Genomic DNA, 17,095 nt, shown 5'->3' with positions numbered 1-17,095 from the left:
ACTGACCAGTCAGAACCAAATCTGGGTCAACTGTGAGGAGCCAATGGCTGCTTAGGAGGCAGAGCTTTTGACTGGCATAGAAACTGACCAATCAGAACCAAATTGGCTGGCAGAGAAAGGCAGTTGGGGGTGAGATCAGGCTTGCAGGGGAGGGCAGTTGGGAGCAAGATTAGGCCAGCAGGGGAGAGCAGTTAGGGATGATCAGGCCAGCAGGGAAGGGCAGTTGGGGGCGATCGGGCCAGCAGGGGAGCAGTTAGGTGTTAATCAGGCCGGCAGGTGAGTGGTTAGGAGCCAGCAGCCACAGGGATTGGGCCTAAACTGGCAGTCAGACATCCCCCAAGGGGTCCCAGATTGGAGAGGTTGCAGGCTGGGCTGAAGGACACAGCCCCCAATGCACAAATTTTGTGCACCGGGCCTCTAGTTATGATTATAAATAAGAAAAATTTTCCAAATAGCATCTTCCACTAAATGCAATGCATCTGTATTACACAAGATAAGGTACTATGATTCACTTTCTCTCCTCTGCTTGTCATCACTATACCTCTAGGTAGATTCTTTTTACACAAAATCAAAGGCACCATAAAAACAAATATTACAGATAATTATTATCAGATCTCTCTTTAGTAATATTTCTCAAAGGGAATTAACTCATTCTAAATAACTCACAGAATCAACAATAACGAAAAACACATAATTAATAATATATCTTCTCCAACTGAAACAAGAACATGGAACAACAAAGCACAGTGAACCAGAAGTAACACCAGAAACAGAAACTCTGTCCTGTCACTAGAGATCCATTTCATTTGCTGCCAGCTTTCATGTCCCTTTGATCTCTACAAGGGAGTTCATCTATTTTATTATTGTCAATTTCCCTTGAGTTATTAGAGTGCTATGCTCTTCCTTCCTTCATGAGTTTTGTTACTTACACATCTTGGAACTCCTCCAGCGTTTTCTGGGGTGTGAAGACATTTAGTAAACTAATAATCTGGAAAAGAGACAGTGGAAAGGACAGAAGAAAGAGTGAAAGAAAAAAGGGAGAGAATGAGTTATTTTAAAAGCATATTTAGACTAGCATTTTTTCCAACTCAAAGTCACACTCTAGCTCTATGATAGAAATAGAAAAGTTGGAAAAAATTCTAGAACTGTCTCACAGAACATGAAAAAAATGTACTCAGAAAGGACATATAGTTTGTCTTCAGGTTAAAATACAATTAAAAAGCTGAAATTCTTAGGCAAAAGAAAGAGTCAGAGAAGATATGTAATTGTGATACTACATTAGAGTATGGTTCTACTTGGTAGAATACAAGGTCATTAAACAAAGAAGGAAAAGCATGTAAGAAAAGGGAGCAGCAGTGAAACACCCAACAAGACTTAGCAAGGCCATGTTTTTCCTCTAAGTGAGCTGGGTGGTGTTCCAATTCAAGGTGGGGCTCTAATTCAAGATGATGCTCTAATTCAAGGTGAACCTCTAATTCAAGGTGAACCTCTAATTCAAGATTTTTTTATTGTTAATTTAGTTTCTTTTGCTTCTATTTCACACTCAAATATTACTTAAACTAATGTTCCAATAGTATGTGTGGGGAAGGTATATCTGGGATGATACCAATAACAAATTTAGTAGAAAATGGGAAAAAGGTTTCAAAAGTTTGTTTACTAGTATTAAACTTATTGTTTCCTGCTTTGTGCTATATATTTGATAGTAAAGAATTTCACCTTCTAGTATAAGTAAATTAAAAAATCTCCTTTGACATGTTTCCAAATAGATTGCACACACAGATAACTAAAAATGTTCTTTCTGCTAAATATTCTGAACTAATGTGCCAACGGGAAATAAAAAATATATAATAACTATCTTCTACTCACAGTATAGATGCAACCATTTCACAAATATTTTATAAGTACAAGTTTAAGATTTATACAACTTTAAAACATGAATTAATAAACAATAACTTGTACAGAAACAAATGAAGTAATAAAATAAAACAAAATTATTTTAATCATCTAAGAAAAGCAATCAATTCTAATGAATGCTTTTAGGCCTTAAGTAGTTTTCATTTGTTGAGGAATTATTAAGAAAAAATATTATAATATCACCCATTATTTTCATATATATGTCAATGGTTATAACATACCAAAAACCCAAGATCATCTCTACTAAAGCAACCGTACAGTATGGAATATTCATAAAGAAATAAAATCATTTCAAACTATCATTAAAGCTTGTTAGTAAAGTACCTTGTCATTCTATATACTTAGTTATAGTCCGTGTTGAAAAATGTCAATGTAGTACATCTCTCATTGGAACATATTTATAGTGGGTCTGGTTTTCTAGTATTTTATCAGTATTAGAATGTAATTCATTTTGACATTTTCAAATAAAAACACCAGAAACTAGGTGTAAGACACATATAAATACAACACAATACACACAAATAGTCCGTATCAAGATTTATTATTTTGAAAGGTAAATTTCACACCACTATCTATTCTTATTTTCCCTTTCCCTATGCCCTTTAAAAAAAAATCACTTTCAACTTCTTTGATTTCCTTTTGAGGATTTCTCCTCTTTCTTTTTTGCTCCTTTATGAATTCTAATTCCTACTAATAAGCACTTAAAATCTTGTCTTTAGAAACAGATCATCACAGGTATTTCCATTTTAGTTGAACAATGTCCAGGCAGGAGTTTGATTCAGCCCCTCTATTCCAGTATCTTAAAGTGCACAACTATGAATCAGTGCTTGTCAGGGCCTCACAGTCACACCAGCTACCAATTCCTAGAATTAAGTATTTGTTTTCTAAATGGATGCTCTTCTTTGTTATTAAATGTTTATTTGAAATTACTTCACTGTTTCACTTTACTTTCCACAGCATTAACAAAGTTCTGCATTCTGACTGCTTTTATTTAATATTACAAGTACTAAAGTGAAATTTACACTTGGTTGTAAGTGAACTTCCTCTCTGTTAACAAGTTCCAGAATTTATTTCCATAAACTTTTATACATGCATGCATGGCTACATACATGCGTACACACACAAAAGGTGGTAGCAGATAGGATGACATTTACAAATTATCACTTCAATTTGGAACTTCTTTTTAGGTATCATAAATGTGAACCTCCATATTTCACATAAATGTGAACTTCCCCATCAACAATGGGGAGTATGATTCCCAAGTAAGTGGAAATTTCTTTGCAATGCATTTATTATATATAAGGGCAGGAAGGAGGACTAGGAAAATATAAACATATGAAAACACAAACTGTCATACTTTTCCATACAGTTGCTTCATTACTAGTATCCATCCATCTTCCATTGCCTATAATATTTCTCATGCTCTTTGCTGATATAAAAATAGATTGCATAGGTTATGTGGTTTTCTTGCTCTTGTCTTTATTTAACATATTGAAAGAACAAATTGCTTTAGTAGAATTACTTTTCTTAGGAATTATTTTTTCCATCATTTCTATGTTGCTTTCTAGAAGTACCATATTCCTTGCATAGCAAAATTAAAGATGGGTACATACTTCATAATATTTCCTTTTCTCAGAGAGGCGTTTCTTGCTCAGCCTATTTAAAAGCATAACCCTACTCCACCCCACATTCACCAGAATTTTTATCTTCCTTCTTTGCTTTGTTTTACTTAATAGTACTAATCACCATTTGCCATTCCATACTTTTACCTATCTGTTTGGTAGACTGTCTTTCTGCCATTAGAACATGAGTTCCACATGGGCAGGACTCCATCTCTGGTATCTTCACTGCTCTGTTCTTAGTACCCAGAATATCTAGATCTATATCTGGCACATTTTATTCATTCAACAAATATTTGTCAAATGACTAAACTAAAAAGTCATTGGAACAGTGTAATAGAAGAAAAGAAAAACAATGCCATTGAGCCTGAATCCACATATTTGTATTTCAAATATCCTTCAACTAAACACTCATATATTTGCTTCATCTTAGTGCCATTGATAAATGTGCCTTATGACAAATTCATTTATTTATAAGCTTACATTGATAATCCTATGTAATAAAAGAATAATATGCAAATTGACCATCACACCAAGACACAAGACGGCCGCCCCATGTTGTCAAAAATGGCTGCCCCCATGTGGACACAAGATGGCCGCCACAAGATGACCTGCAGGGGAGGGCAGTTGTGGGCAGTTAGGGGTGACCAGGCCAGCAGAGAAGGGCAGTTGGGGGTGACCAGGTCAGCAGAGGAGGGCAGTTGGGGGAGACCAGGCCAGCAAGGGAGGGCAGTTGGGGGGGACCCAGGACTGCAGGGGAGGGTAATTGTGGGTGATTAGGCCAGCAGGGAGGGCAGTTAGGAGTGACCAGGACAGCAGAGGAAGGCAGTTGGGAGGGACCCAGGCCTGCAAGGAAGGGAAGTTGGGGGGGACCAGGCCAGCAGGGGAGGGCAGTTGGAGGGGACCAGGCCTTCGGGAAAGGGCAGTTGGGAGCCAGCAGTCCTGGATTGTGAGAAGGATGTCCGACCGCCTGTTTAGGCTTGATCTCAGTGTGATCGGGCCTAAACGGGCAGTCGGACATCCCTCAAGAGGTCCCAGATTGAAGAGGGTGCAGGCTGGGCACGAATTTCATGAACCGGGCCTCTAGTCCTATATAATAAAAGCCCCCCCCCCATGCACGAGTTCCGTGAACCGGGCCTCTAGTCCTATATAATAAAAGCCTAATATGCAAATCGACCAAACTGTGGAACAACTGGTGGAACGACCAGTTGCTATGATGCACACTGGTCATCAGGGGACAGACGCTCAACACAGGAGCTGCCCCCAGCCCACAGGCTCCAGCCCAGCCAAGGCGGGTGCCAGTGGTGGCCCCCCAATCGCCCCGCTGGTCGCCCTGCAGAAGGAGGTGACTGGTGGCCTTGGCGGAGTGATTGGGGGGCAGGGCCGGCAAGCGGGCAGCTCCAGGCTGGCCATGGTGTGTGCCAACAGGGAACCTCCTGAGTTCCCTGCCAAGTCATCCCATAAATCGGCCCTGATTGCCAGCCAGGCCTAGGGATTCTACCCATGCACGAATTTCATGCATTGGGCCTCTAGTTTCATATATTCTGTGTGATTTTCTTACTTAAGAAAAACTTTGTTGGGAGTTATAATAGTTACTGTTTATACAGTTGTATTATAATAATTTATAGTATAACTAGAGGCCTGGTGCACAAATTTGTGCACAGGTGGGGTCCCTCCGCCTGGCTGGCAATCGGAGCCAATCAGGGATGTCTTGCCCAGTCCTGTTCAGGGTTGATTGGGGCTGGTGGCCAGGGAGGAACCACAGGAGGGACCATGAGAGGGCTCCAGGGCATGTCCGTCCCTGTATTGCCCAGTCCTGATGGGCCGGACCCCAGTAGCAAGCTAACCTACCAGTTGGAGCATCTGCCCCCTGGTGGTCAGTGCACATCATAGCAACTGGTCCACCAGTCAACTTGTCTGCCCCCTGGTGGTCAGTACACATCATAGCGACTAGTCCACCAGTCAACTGTCTGCCCCCTGGTGGTCAGTGCACATCATAGAAACTGGTCCACCAGTCAACTGTCTGCCCCCTGGTGGTCAGTATACGTCATAGTGAGCCGTTGAGAGGCCTTAGCATATCATTAGCATATTATGCTTTCATTGGGTGAACAGACAACTGGATGGCCAGACACTTAGCATATTGGGCTTTTATTATATAGGATAACTTTATTATATATTTATATGTACTATATTTATTATATTTTATTTCTTAATAATAGTCATTATTGCAATAATGAATTACCTCCCATTTATCCTTACTAAGAAGAATGAAAACATAGAAAAAATTCTAGTGGCCTTTGCCTGTGGTTGAAGAAGCTTATACTTGGAAGTGAAGAAAGTTCCATAATGGTTGAACCCTACTGAGTTCCAAGGAGAAATATTCTTGATGATCCTGTTCTTAAGTGCTTCGCAAATATCCCCCTGCACGGCTGCGCAGCCCTACAAAAACAAGTTGCCAAAGCACAGCGTGTGTACTGAACAGGTGGGGGCCACTGCCAGACTATAGGTAAAAGAAAAAGGAGATAAAAATCTTCATCTGTTAATAATTAAATTGAAATTGTAAAGAAGCATTGCATATTGTTCTATAGGATATTTTTGTTTGTGTTTGTTTTTATTTTGGAGAAGAATGGAGATCTCCGCTTAATTTGGAGCACAATAACCAAATATGGTTAATTTCATAACAGGGAAATATCTACCAAATTTATCCCCTCCATGCCATATGGTTTTTAGATGATTTTTTTAAGCAGAAAGCTACCATGAGGATAATGAAATTAAATGTAGCATATGGACAGGATAAACAACCTTAAAAGACAAATTGCAAAATAAAGAAAGCTTTTCCTACTCAAGTTGGAATACTAATTTTTTTTTCCCCGATCTCACAAACTCCCACTATCAGAGCTTTAAAAAACAACTCACGTTTTTATGGTTCACACACTTCATGAGGACCAGTTCCCGGTAAGCTCTCTTGGCATGCGTTTGGTTCTGAAAGGGTCTGCTGAGCTTCTTAATGGCCACATTTCTGTCAAGGACAGCATCATACGCAGCACTGCAGAGATCCAAGAACAATCCAGGATTAAAAACAAAAGAGTCCTTATAATTCCTGCCTACAGAACTAAGGATATGGGTAATATATATATATATATATATATATATATATATATATATATATATATATTTAGAATCCTACTCAGATACTCTCTCCTCACATCACAGGTCAACAAGGCTGTGAATAAAGATATAGAAGCATGGAACAGACAGTTGAATCTCGGAGGGAAGGTGAGGGTGGGTGGGAAGAGACCAGCCAAATTCTTTGTGTGTGTGTGTATATATATATATAAATTCTTTGTGTGTGTGTGTGTGTGTGTGTATATATATATATATATATATATATATATATATGTGTATATATATATATATATTATATATATATATCCCATGTTCATAAACAATAGGGTGATGTAGGCCTGGGGCGGGCAGGCGAGGGGAGAGGGCTTGAAGGAATCAATGGAGTAAAAAGGGGGACATATGTAATACTTTCAACAATAAAGATTTTTTTTTAAAAAAAGATGAGTGACCAATATAAAAAAATTCTACTTGCAAAAATATAAATAAAGAAGAAAGGAAGAAAAGGAATCGTGGCAGGAATACAACATATAATTGCATCAGTGAGTGAGGACAAGAGAAGAAAGAAAAGTGCTCAGCTTCCCCCCTAGCCACGTGACTGTGTGCGAGTCATTTCACCTCTCTAGGTTTGCAATTCTCCTCTAGTCTGATGTGATAGTTAGGTGTTCTCTAGGTTCATCATTCTTTGGTTATTTTATGTGGACATTCATGTTTTCCCCATTCAAAGGTACCAGTTGTTAAGGTGTGATATTGATTGCCATGAAAGCACAGGTTGGTTGAAACTCAAAGTTCCCTCATTAACTATAGCAAAGCTCAAAATAGGGAGTGCAATCAGAGGGGATTTCAGATGCATCAATAATATTTAGTATTTAAATACAAACATGGAAATGAATGCCACTTACATTTGAAGCTTTCAAACTATTTGAGAATGATCATTTACCATGCTTTGAAAAAGCAATCAATATATGGTCCTGTTTCTCCCATTCTCGGAATACATGGGTCTGGGACAAATGAGGAAGTTGGCCTCTTCTTGCTATCATATCTAATGGCCTACTCACAAATGTTTTTCCCATCCCTGCAACTCTAAGTTGTGCTGAATTGTCTGAGTTGCCAGGAAGGGTTGTCTTAATTTCCAGGAATGACACAGCAACTAGTGTCCCCACAGCAATTAATCCATTGAATTGGAAGTGACATTTACAATTTAAGGTTAATGCCACTAAGCTGACAGACAAACAAAAAGGATAACTGTGTTGTAAGATAACGATACACTCACAGGATAAGGCGGGACAAAGTCTCAGAGTTCCTCTGATCCATGCCTCCACTTAGCACTTATTCCTCTCCAAAATATCTCCATCAAAAGACTGACCAATCTTTCCTTGAGCATCTCCAAAAACTTGAGCCCCTTTAACATTAAGGCAGCTCCTTCTGCTGTTGAACAGCTCTGAGAGTTAGAAATGCCATTATTCTACTAAGCAGAGTTGTCTTTCCATGGGATGTATTGATTACTGTCTGCCCTGCCTCCACGGCAACTCAAAGTGAAGTATTTCCTTTTCCTTATGATAGACCCACAATGCCCGAAGTCCGTTAAAAGACTGAGCACAACGCCTGGCCTATAAGCACTCAATAACACTTAGCTTTTCTCCTAAATCTTTTCTTCCTTAAGCTAAATATCACCAGTGTCCTACCTCCATTTGTCAGAATGTTATTTCAAAGCCCATCACCATCTGATCAGTTTCCTCGGAATATATTCCAGTCTGTGAATATCATCTGAAAATGTGAGCCCTGCACTAAATAAACATTGTTACTCCAGGCATGGAATGTCAATGAAGGGTAAGGCTATCAACTCTCTCAGACATTCAGTCGCTCATTCATTATGTTGACACAGTTAATACAGGGAAATCTTTCCTGGATTCTTTGATAACCACACATTGCACACTATTGACTCACAGTGAGTGTATTGAAATGAAAATGTTGTCTTTAAAAAAACACAAAAAAAACTTGTGCTGCTATTTAACTCTGTTTGTCAGCACTGGTGCTTCTGTTCTTATTTGTTCTTATTAACTTACCAATGGAAGCACAGGTAAAGGAATCAGATGGGCCTGCAGTCTAAAGGCAGTGCACAAGGACAACAGTGGATTTGGAAATACAGAAATTATAATTTCTAAGGTTAAGTAATTTTACCAGCAGTAAACTGATCAGAATAATCATCTTAAAGAGAAAAACAAAAACACCTAACTTTTAATCCAAAACAACTTAGTTGAAATCATTAAAATATCTAAAGAACGAATAGCAATCAGTCATAAAAGTGTATAAAAAGGCGTTAGAGCCCAGGCCGGTTTGGCTCAGTGGATAGAGCGTTGGCCTGCGGACTGAAGGGTCCCAGGTTCGATTCCGGTCAAGGGCATGTACCTTGGTTGCGGGCACATCCCCGGTGGGGGGTGTGCAGGAGGCAGCTGATCGATGTTTCTCTCTCATCGATGTTTCTAACTCTCTATCCCTCTCTCTTCCTCTCTGTAAAAAATCAATAAAATATATTTAAAAAAAAAAAAAGGCATTAGAAAGGCAAATTCTGACACTGCCTGGCCAAATAAGAGATTGCCTCCCAGGTAGATGTTTGCATTCCTGTTGTGATGTCAGAGACTATAGCCTGTTAGCATTCTGATCAGTGTCTCCTCGGGCTGATTCCATCCTCTGCAATCAACGTTTGCTTATCAGGCTCTCTTTCAGATGATGCAGGCAAGAATAGTGTCCAAATTTGGTCACTTTGACTGTCACATTTCTCATCTATAATAATGAGAGCATAATATGCTAATTAGACCGGACGTCCTTCTGGACATCCTTCTGGACAAAGCCAGGGCTGCGAGGGAAACCTGGTCCCTGCCAGCGGTCCAACGGAAGCCTGGGTCCCGGGTGCCTGCCCGTGGCCAGAGGGAAGCCAGGGTCCCAGGTACCAGAGAGAAGCCAGTGCTGGCAGCCAGGGAAGAAAGGCCTACTCTTGCACAAATTTTGTGCATTGGGCCTCTAGTAGTTTAATAAATTGGCATCTGGTTTTATTATGTGAGTTTTAAGTGAAACTTGTCAATGTGAGTTTGAGTCCATGAGATACTGACCAGATCCTGCAAGATAATGGGCCAGCCTTGGACTTCTTGTGGGATAATGGAGAATGGCAATTCCCCAGCTTTCTGAGCAGTTACGACACTGGCCAGTTTCTCCTAGAAATGTAGTAGCATTCTGTCTCCCTCTGTGACCTCTTCCTTAAAGCAATTTTGGGTATGAATCTCAGTACTGCTGCTTACCTGACACAAAGCTATGGGCAACCCACTTGCACTTTCTGGCATCAGTTTCCCCATATTTATAATGGAGATAATAACAACTTCATGTATCTATAGTGCCTCACCTAGAGTGAGCACTCAAGAAATACTGACTACGACTACGGCTAGTTTTAAAAGTCAATGTCCTTGCTGGAGTCATTGTGTAATGCAGGGCAAGATCAACATAAATTTCTACAGTGTGTGTTATATCTGGATGTTTATCTACTAATCAGCATTTCTTAATCTGTCTGTTAATTACAAATCCATTTAACTATACCACTATCTTGACCACATTTCACAAGTTTGCCCCATGATATAAAAGTTTGAGGCAAAAGCTTTATTAAAATCTAGATACATTATAGCCATACAGTTCTATTACTTATCACTTTAATAAGCTATCCAGTATAACTTGTTTTTTAAGGAACTCCCTATTCCCAGTGATTAATGGCTCACAGAGTATCTTTTTTAACCAATTTGAGAACCAATGTCAATAGGTATCTCTTATCATCTCTTTCCTCCCTCTGAAAGAATAAGAATACTGCCTGTCTAGAGTTGTGTGGAATGCTGTGGTTTGGCTCATTGAACTTCCATTTGATCACCTTGTATTATGTCCGCCTTCATCAAGGAGACTTAAGCGTTAAATATATAATTCCCAGATGCTTTTACAGCTAGAGCTCTGGATTCCAATAAGGTCCTGTGACACTGATGAAACTATGAAAGATTTGTAGGCAGAAGTGAGGGTGGTCATCTTCTAACACTGCTTGGTTGGCAAGCAAGGTCTGATGGAGATGTGAGATCTTCTTCTGAAGCAATGATTGACAGCACCCTCCAGAGTCTTGGCAGAGGAGTTGAAGCACATACTGCGGTGGACTCCAGGTTCCAGGGCGCAGTCACTCGCACGATGGAGTAGTGACAGCAGAGTGATGAGTGCACAGTTCCAGCTCTGTAATTCCCAAACCTCTGTTACAATCAGGCGTTCTGGAAACCCCATGGTCTCGGAGGTTGAAGCTTTCCTGATGAGTCTGCTCTGGCATGTCTGGGAGTCATTTGGGAAACCCAGACTAGTGCTCACCTCTCTAGGCCTTCCAGTGATTTTGCAAGCACCCAACTTACCGTATCAAATCTCTGCCTACTTAAAATGTTTCTGTCTCCTGCCATGAACCCAGGCTGACCCTACAGTCTTTCCCATTGTCTGTAATTCCTGAGTGATTACTGGCAGCAATTTAGCAAATACATCTGCACATTGGCATCATTGGTGCTGTACAGTAAGAAATTAATGTCTGAAAGGTTTTTGTTACTCCTGAGTCATCTTTTTTTTAAGTCTTGGTCCATAGACTCTTATTTTTTTCTTTTAGTGGTTTCTCATTCTTTTATCTTCATGCAGATAATAAAAAGTCACAGCAATTTTGCTGAAAATATTCCAGCAATTTTTTTACCTACAGTACTAAGTCAGCTTCACTTCTACCTGGTTTATGCATAAAAGTAAGATGCAGCCTTCTGTTGGCATACTCCTACCATTTAATACAGTTCTATGATGCTATAAAGCTGTTTATCTCCTTAAACATATTTATATAAATAAACACACACACACACACACACACACCCCTGCAGATAAATCTTATTTTCAATATACTTATCATGTGTGTTTTTTTCTGGCAATTGCAGGCACCTCTTGTACAAATATCTTTCTTCCTACATTATAATAATATATTTGATCATTTTTGTTCCCCTTACCTTTCACATTTAAAAATCTTCTTGATCATATTAACATTTAATTAAGAAAAAAAACCACAAAAACCAAAGCAAAACAAAAAAACACAAACAAACAAAACAAAAGAAAACAAAATCCCTGGTCATCATGAGAACTTTATCTCTTAAATAAAGTCTCAGAATAGAAAATGGTGGCTGAAGAGGCTGCAGTGTCATGCAATTCCTCCTAGGGCCAGGCCAGAAAAGCAACTAAATTGGAGAACATCCACCCTGAATTAACCAATTAGACACAGCTGAGGAGACAATTTTCAATAAGGAAGGGCAGAGGATGCCTAGAGGACACCACTTGCCAGCCATAACCCATGTGGAACTACCACCATGCCCCAGCAGTGAGTAGCGCAGTACCTCCCAGCAGGCTTCCAGACATCTGCAGGATACACGTGCCGACAGACTGAGCTCCCGCACCAGGCCTCCTCATCAGCATGCTGGGACCCAGCATCCTAGGATCTGGCTCCAAGACCCTGCAGTGAGTGCAAGCCAGGGGGAACCCTGCACCCCATCCCCGCCCTGGACCCCAAAACCGTGCGGCTAGCCTGACCTGGAGTCACCTGGTGCCCACTCCACCCCAAGCCCCAGGACCTACTGCTAGGTCCCCAGAGCAACCTAGAGCAGTGGTCAGCAAACTGCGGCTTGCGAGCCACATGCGGCTCTTTGGCCCCTTGAGTGTGGCTCTTCCACAAAATATCACATGCGGGAGCGCACGTACAGTGTGATTGAAATTTCGTGGCCCATGCACAGAAGTCGGTTTTCGGCTCTCAAAAGAAATTTCAGTCATTGCACTGTTGATATTTGGCTCTGTTGACTAATGAGTTTGCCGACCACTGACCTAGAGCATGCTCCACTCTGGGCCACAGGAGAGCAGGGACTGTGTAATCCAGAGCAACCTGTGTTACCCAGAGCAACTGGTGCCTGCTCCACACCTGGCACCCTGCTGGGGTGTCCCAGAGCAACCCACACCTGCTTCACCCTGGCCAGGAAGGGTGACCTGGAGCAACCCAGTGCACGCCTCACTAAGGGTCACAAGAGAGCTCTGATTATGTGACCCAGATCCACCTGCACCTGCTCCACCCCAGACCTTGGGACAGTCTTGCTGAGGCCATCCAAGCAACCCAGCATGCACCTCACTCTGAACAGCAGGAAAGCACGAACTGAGTGACCCAGGGCAACCCGCACCTACTCCACCCTGAGCCCAGGGTCTTGGTGCTGGGGCTACCCAGAGCAACCCAGCACACACCTCACTCTGGGCCACAGGAGATCACTGCCAGGGTGACCCTGAGCAAGTCCAGCAGGGGCCACAGGACCACTCTGCAAGTGTGCTGCCAGAGGGACCTGGGGTGCCACCTTGCCACAGGTGCTGGGATTGCACAGCAAAGTGCATGCCAGAGGGCTCACAAGGAGTCACACACCAGAGGAACTGTAAATGTGCTCCCACCACCCTGAGCATCTGAAGCAGGCAACTTAGGGACCAGATCCATGGGAGAAGGGGATACAACTCAGAGCAGAGTTAATGAAGGCATGAGACTCAAGGCAGACCCAGCCTCTGGGCTAAAGATTTCTGGACAATTGCCCTGACAGGGTCTTCAACCTCTCAAACCCCAAACAGGGTGCCCAGGGCCAGAAAGACACAGAATAATAGGGAGACAAAGAAACAACCTCCCAAGGAAAGAAAAGGAGGAATTGCCAGAAAAGGAACTAAATGAAACAGAGGATGTGGTATGTCAGAAAAAGAATTCAGAGTACAGGTCATACAGTTCATAAATTGGATGGATGAGAAAATCAACAACTTATGTAAGAATCGAGAATAAATAAATAAAATATATAGCTACAATAAAAAACAAAAAAAAAACAACAACACCACAATGGAAGGTTTCAACGATAGACTAGAAGAAGCAGAGGACCGAATTAATGAGTTAGAAGATAGGGCAGAAAAACACACCCAATCTGAACAGCAACTGGAAAAAATATTAGAAAGCAGGAGGAGAGCCTAAGGGAGCTTTGGCACAACATGAAATGAAGTAACCTTCAGAGGGAAGGCAGGGGAGGAGCGGTGGTAAGAGATCAACCAAGGGACTTGTATGCATGCATATAAGCATAACCAATGGATGCAGACACTTGGGGGGTGAGGGCATGTGCTGGGTGGTGGGGTGGGTGGGGAGAGGGCAATGGGGGGAAAAGGAGACATATGTAATACTATATGTAATACTTTAACAATAAAGAATTTTTTTAAAAGTGTCATTGGTGTATATGAAACATCATAAGCTATAGCCCAACAAGCCAAATTCTGTCCTGAGATGTACCCCTGCACCTCTATTGCTCTTTTTCCATATTCCCACATTATCACTTTGACCTTTTCCAGAGGCCTGGACATTAGTTGAAAACTATTAAAAAATGTGCACCCAGTGCCCTCAAATATCTCATTTTCATGCCCAAACATTACCACTGAGATACTGATTCCACCATTGACAGCCATGCTGGTGAACTCAGGCTTTTGGGGATGTTTCTCCTGCCTGGCCCTATCCTGTGATTCAGGTTGCAGCCCAAGTGTCCTTCTCAGTAGATACCCTCCCTATTCACCCCATCAGAACTCAATAGTTTCGGGTTTGTTTGTTTGTTTGTTGGGTTTTTTGTTGGGAAATTTTTTTATTGGTTATTTTTATCTTTGAATAGATTGGCTGTATCATTTTTGTTATATTTTGTTAGGGATGTTTTTAATTATAAGTAATAGAACTCTGACTAATAGTGACTTAAGTAATAAAAACATTAATTATATAACAGAAAGTCTAGAAGTAGGCATATCCATGTTTCAGGGATACATTATAACTTTTGTGAGCCCCAAGCACTTTGGGCTTCTGATTTTCTGCAAATATGTTCTCAGCATATTGGAGAAAAAAAAGCCAATTATAGAACTGCATTAATTGCATCAAAGGGAAGTGTAGGTGCTGTGATGCATGCTAAGATTCCCCTTCAGGAATAAACCACTTATTGTCCCAGCAGCTGGAAGTGCTGTTGCAGACATCCCTGAGCTCTTACCCTCCTTCAGGTACAGCTTCTGCTCTCTTCATAGGCAGCCTTCATTCAGTGAGTATTGAACATGAAATTATAAAAGCCTGGCCACACCACAACTCAGGCTCCTTCCATTTTCGGAACTCCTGGAAGGGTCAGATAGGGCTTCTATTGAGATTGCATTGCAGCTAAACTTCTGTCTGCTTTCTTTCCCTTCCATTTCATGGGAGTTAACCCAAGTACACTTCCTAATAAACCTCTCACAAGTGATCACCACCTCCAAGTGTATTTTTTGTGGAATACTACATTTGACAAGCAGTAATTCATGGTCAAATACAGCAATAAACCACAGAGTTCACCTGGATCTTTCTCTAAGTAAAAGGTAGCAAAACTCAGAGCTCAACATTAAGAAAAGTCATTTCACCTGTGTAACAAACTAACCTAAATGATCAAGCCCAGTTACACAGATTCTTATTAAAACCATTTTGCACTTGATGAACAACACAGTTGAAACTAGGCAATGTGTGGGGTTCAAAAGCCAAGTGCTCAAAACAGAGTACTAGAAATTGAACTGCTAGTACTTTATAGTTCTTCAGCGAACTAGTGATGGGGAGATCACACAAAGATGTGATGAAGGATAGGAACCATGCTAAACAAATCATCACCACAGAAATTAGAGCAGGAGACAAAATTAATATCCAGAAATCAGGTGCATTTTTGTAACCAGTAACAAACTATCATAGAGAGAAATTAAGAAAACAATCCCATTTACAATTGCATCAAAAAATAAAATACCTAGGAATAAATTTAACTAAGCAGGTGAAAGACCTATCCTCTGAAAACTGTAAGACATTGGTGAAAAAATATTGAAGAAGATAAAAATAAGTGAAATGGAAGCATATATGTACTCACAGATAGGAAGAGTTAACATTATTAAAATGTCCATACTACCCAATGCAATCTGCAGATTCAATGGAAATATCAAAGAGATTCTGGAAATATCAGGGGGAATACTGTGTAAAGTATATGATTATCTAATCACTATATTATACACCTGAAATGAATACAAAATAATAATGAAGGTAAACTTTAATTTAAAAATTAAAATATAAAAAAATTAAAAATAAAGATGCTTCAGCAAGGTAATCCCCAATTTCTTGGCATCCTTCATAGTTGTGATTGAAGAACAACTTTTTGTAAACACATCCTAATTTTTAGATGCATTTTTTTTCTGTAAAATCACTTGGAAATCTTTAATCATAGTATTCAGTAAATGGAGTACCACAATACTTTAGCTCTTGAAACTTCTAGGGAATAGCTATTATCATAAGCAAAAACTTGCAATAAAAGCACACTAAAATGTGCTGAAAGAAAATGAGGCAAGAAAGAAACTGAACATATCAAATATTGAGTTCTCAAAGGACAAGATTTAATTTTTTAATTCCATAAATATGCCTTAATACAACTTATGAGAATAATTTTTAGGTAGAGTTCCTAATTTTATAATACATTTATATTCTCTATAGGATTTGATAGAATTCCTAATTTCAGAATATTTTTATGTTGCACTTCATCAGTATGTTATAAAGGCTTATATTTTTCCAACATCTAAATTTGGCAAACCATTAACAAGATCATAAATATAGGCAACATCTCTGACAAGTTCTGTCTTAAAATATTATTAATTGATAAAGGAATTCTAAATGAAGAAGGGCAGTTTCTGTGAAAAAACCTGGGCTGAACCACTTATATATAATAATACAAAATAAACTAGAATTGAGAATATATTTGTTCTTATCAGGCATCTTAGCCCATTTGGAGACTATTTTTTAAATAAAAAATATGAGGATCTATATTGAAGGTGTCACTAGTTATTTAAAATTTAGTAACCATATTATGCAATTTTGAAGATTTCCAGAAATTATCAAAGGTTAAAAATAATTAAATCACATCTAAAAAATGAGTTCTTCCGAAAATACCAGTAAAACACTATTACAGAGAGATAGGGCTAGACAGAAAGTTTCAGTTGATTAAAATACATGAGGACATATCAAGAATAATCTTCTCATGTTATATTTTTAATATTTAGGCAATGGCCGAAACTGGTTTGGCTCAGTGGATAGAGCGTCAGCCTGCGGACTGAAGGGTCCCAGGTTTGATTCCGGTCAAGGGCATGTACCTTGGTTGGGGGCACATCCCCAGTGGGGGTTGTGCAAGAGACAGCTGATCGATGTTTCTCTCTCATCGATGTTTCTAACTCTCTATCCCTCTCTCTTCCTCTCTGTAAAATATCAATAAAATATATTTTAAAAAATATTTAGGCAATGAATATAAATAAATTTTATTTGTATTTTT

At 40.0% G+C, this 17,095-nt stretch overlaps 1 protein-coding gene across 4 annotated transcripts in view; it reads right to left on the bottom strand.

The window, feature by feature from the left end:
* Window positions 1-17,095, bottom strand: part of MAPK10 (mitogen-activated protein kinase 10) — a gene marked incomplete at both ends in the record, with an annotated part of 154,016 nt that overhangs the window by 81,760 nt on the left and 55,161 nt on the right. For all 4 annotated transcript variants that reach the window (XM_079769755.1, XM_079769756.1, XM_079769757.1 and 1 more), the window contains 2 exons: window positions 930-988; window positions 6,450-6,579. In XM_079769755.1, the coding sequence (XP_079625881.1) occupies window positions 930-988; window positions 6,450-6,579 (189 nt within the window). The remainder of the gene's footprint in view (window positions 1-929; window positions 989-6,449; window positions 6,580-17,095) is intronic.

The sequence above is a fragment of the Cnephaeus nilssonii genome (assembly GCF_951640355.1).
Source record: "Cnephaeus nilssonii genome assembly, chromosome: 1".
NCBI classification, from domain to species: domain Eukaryota; kingdom Metazoa; phylum Chordata; class Mammalia; order Chiroptera; family Vespertilionidae; genus Cnephaeus; species Cnephaeus nilssonii.
Note: the sequence above shows the minus strand (reverse complement) of the source record. Positions and strands in the feature narration are given on the sequence as shown.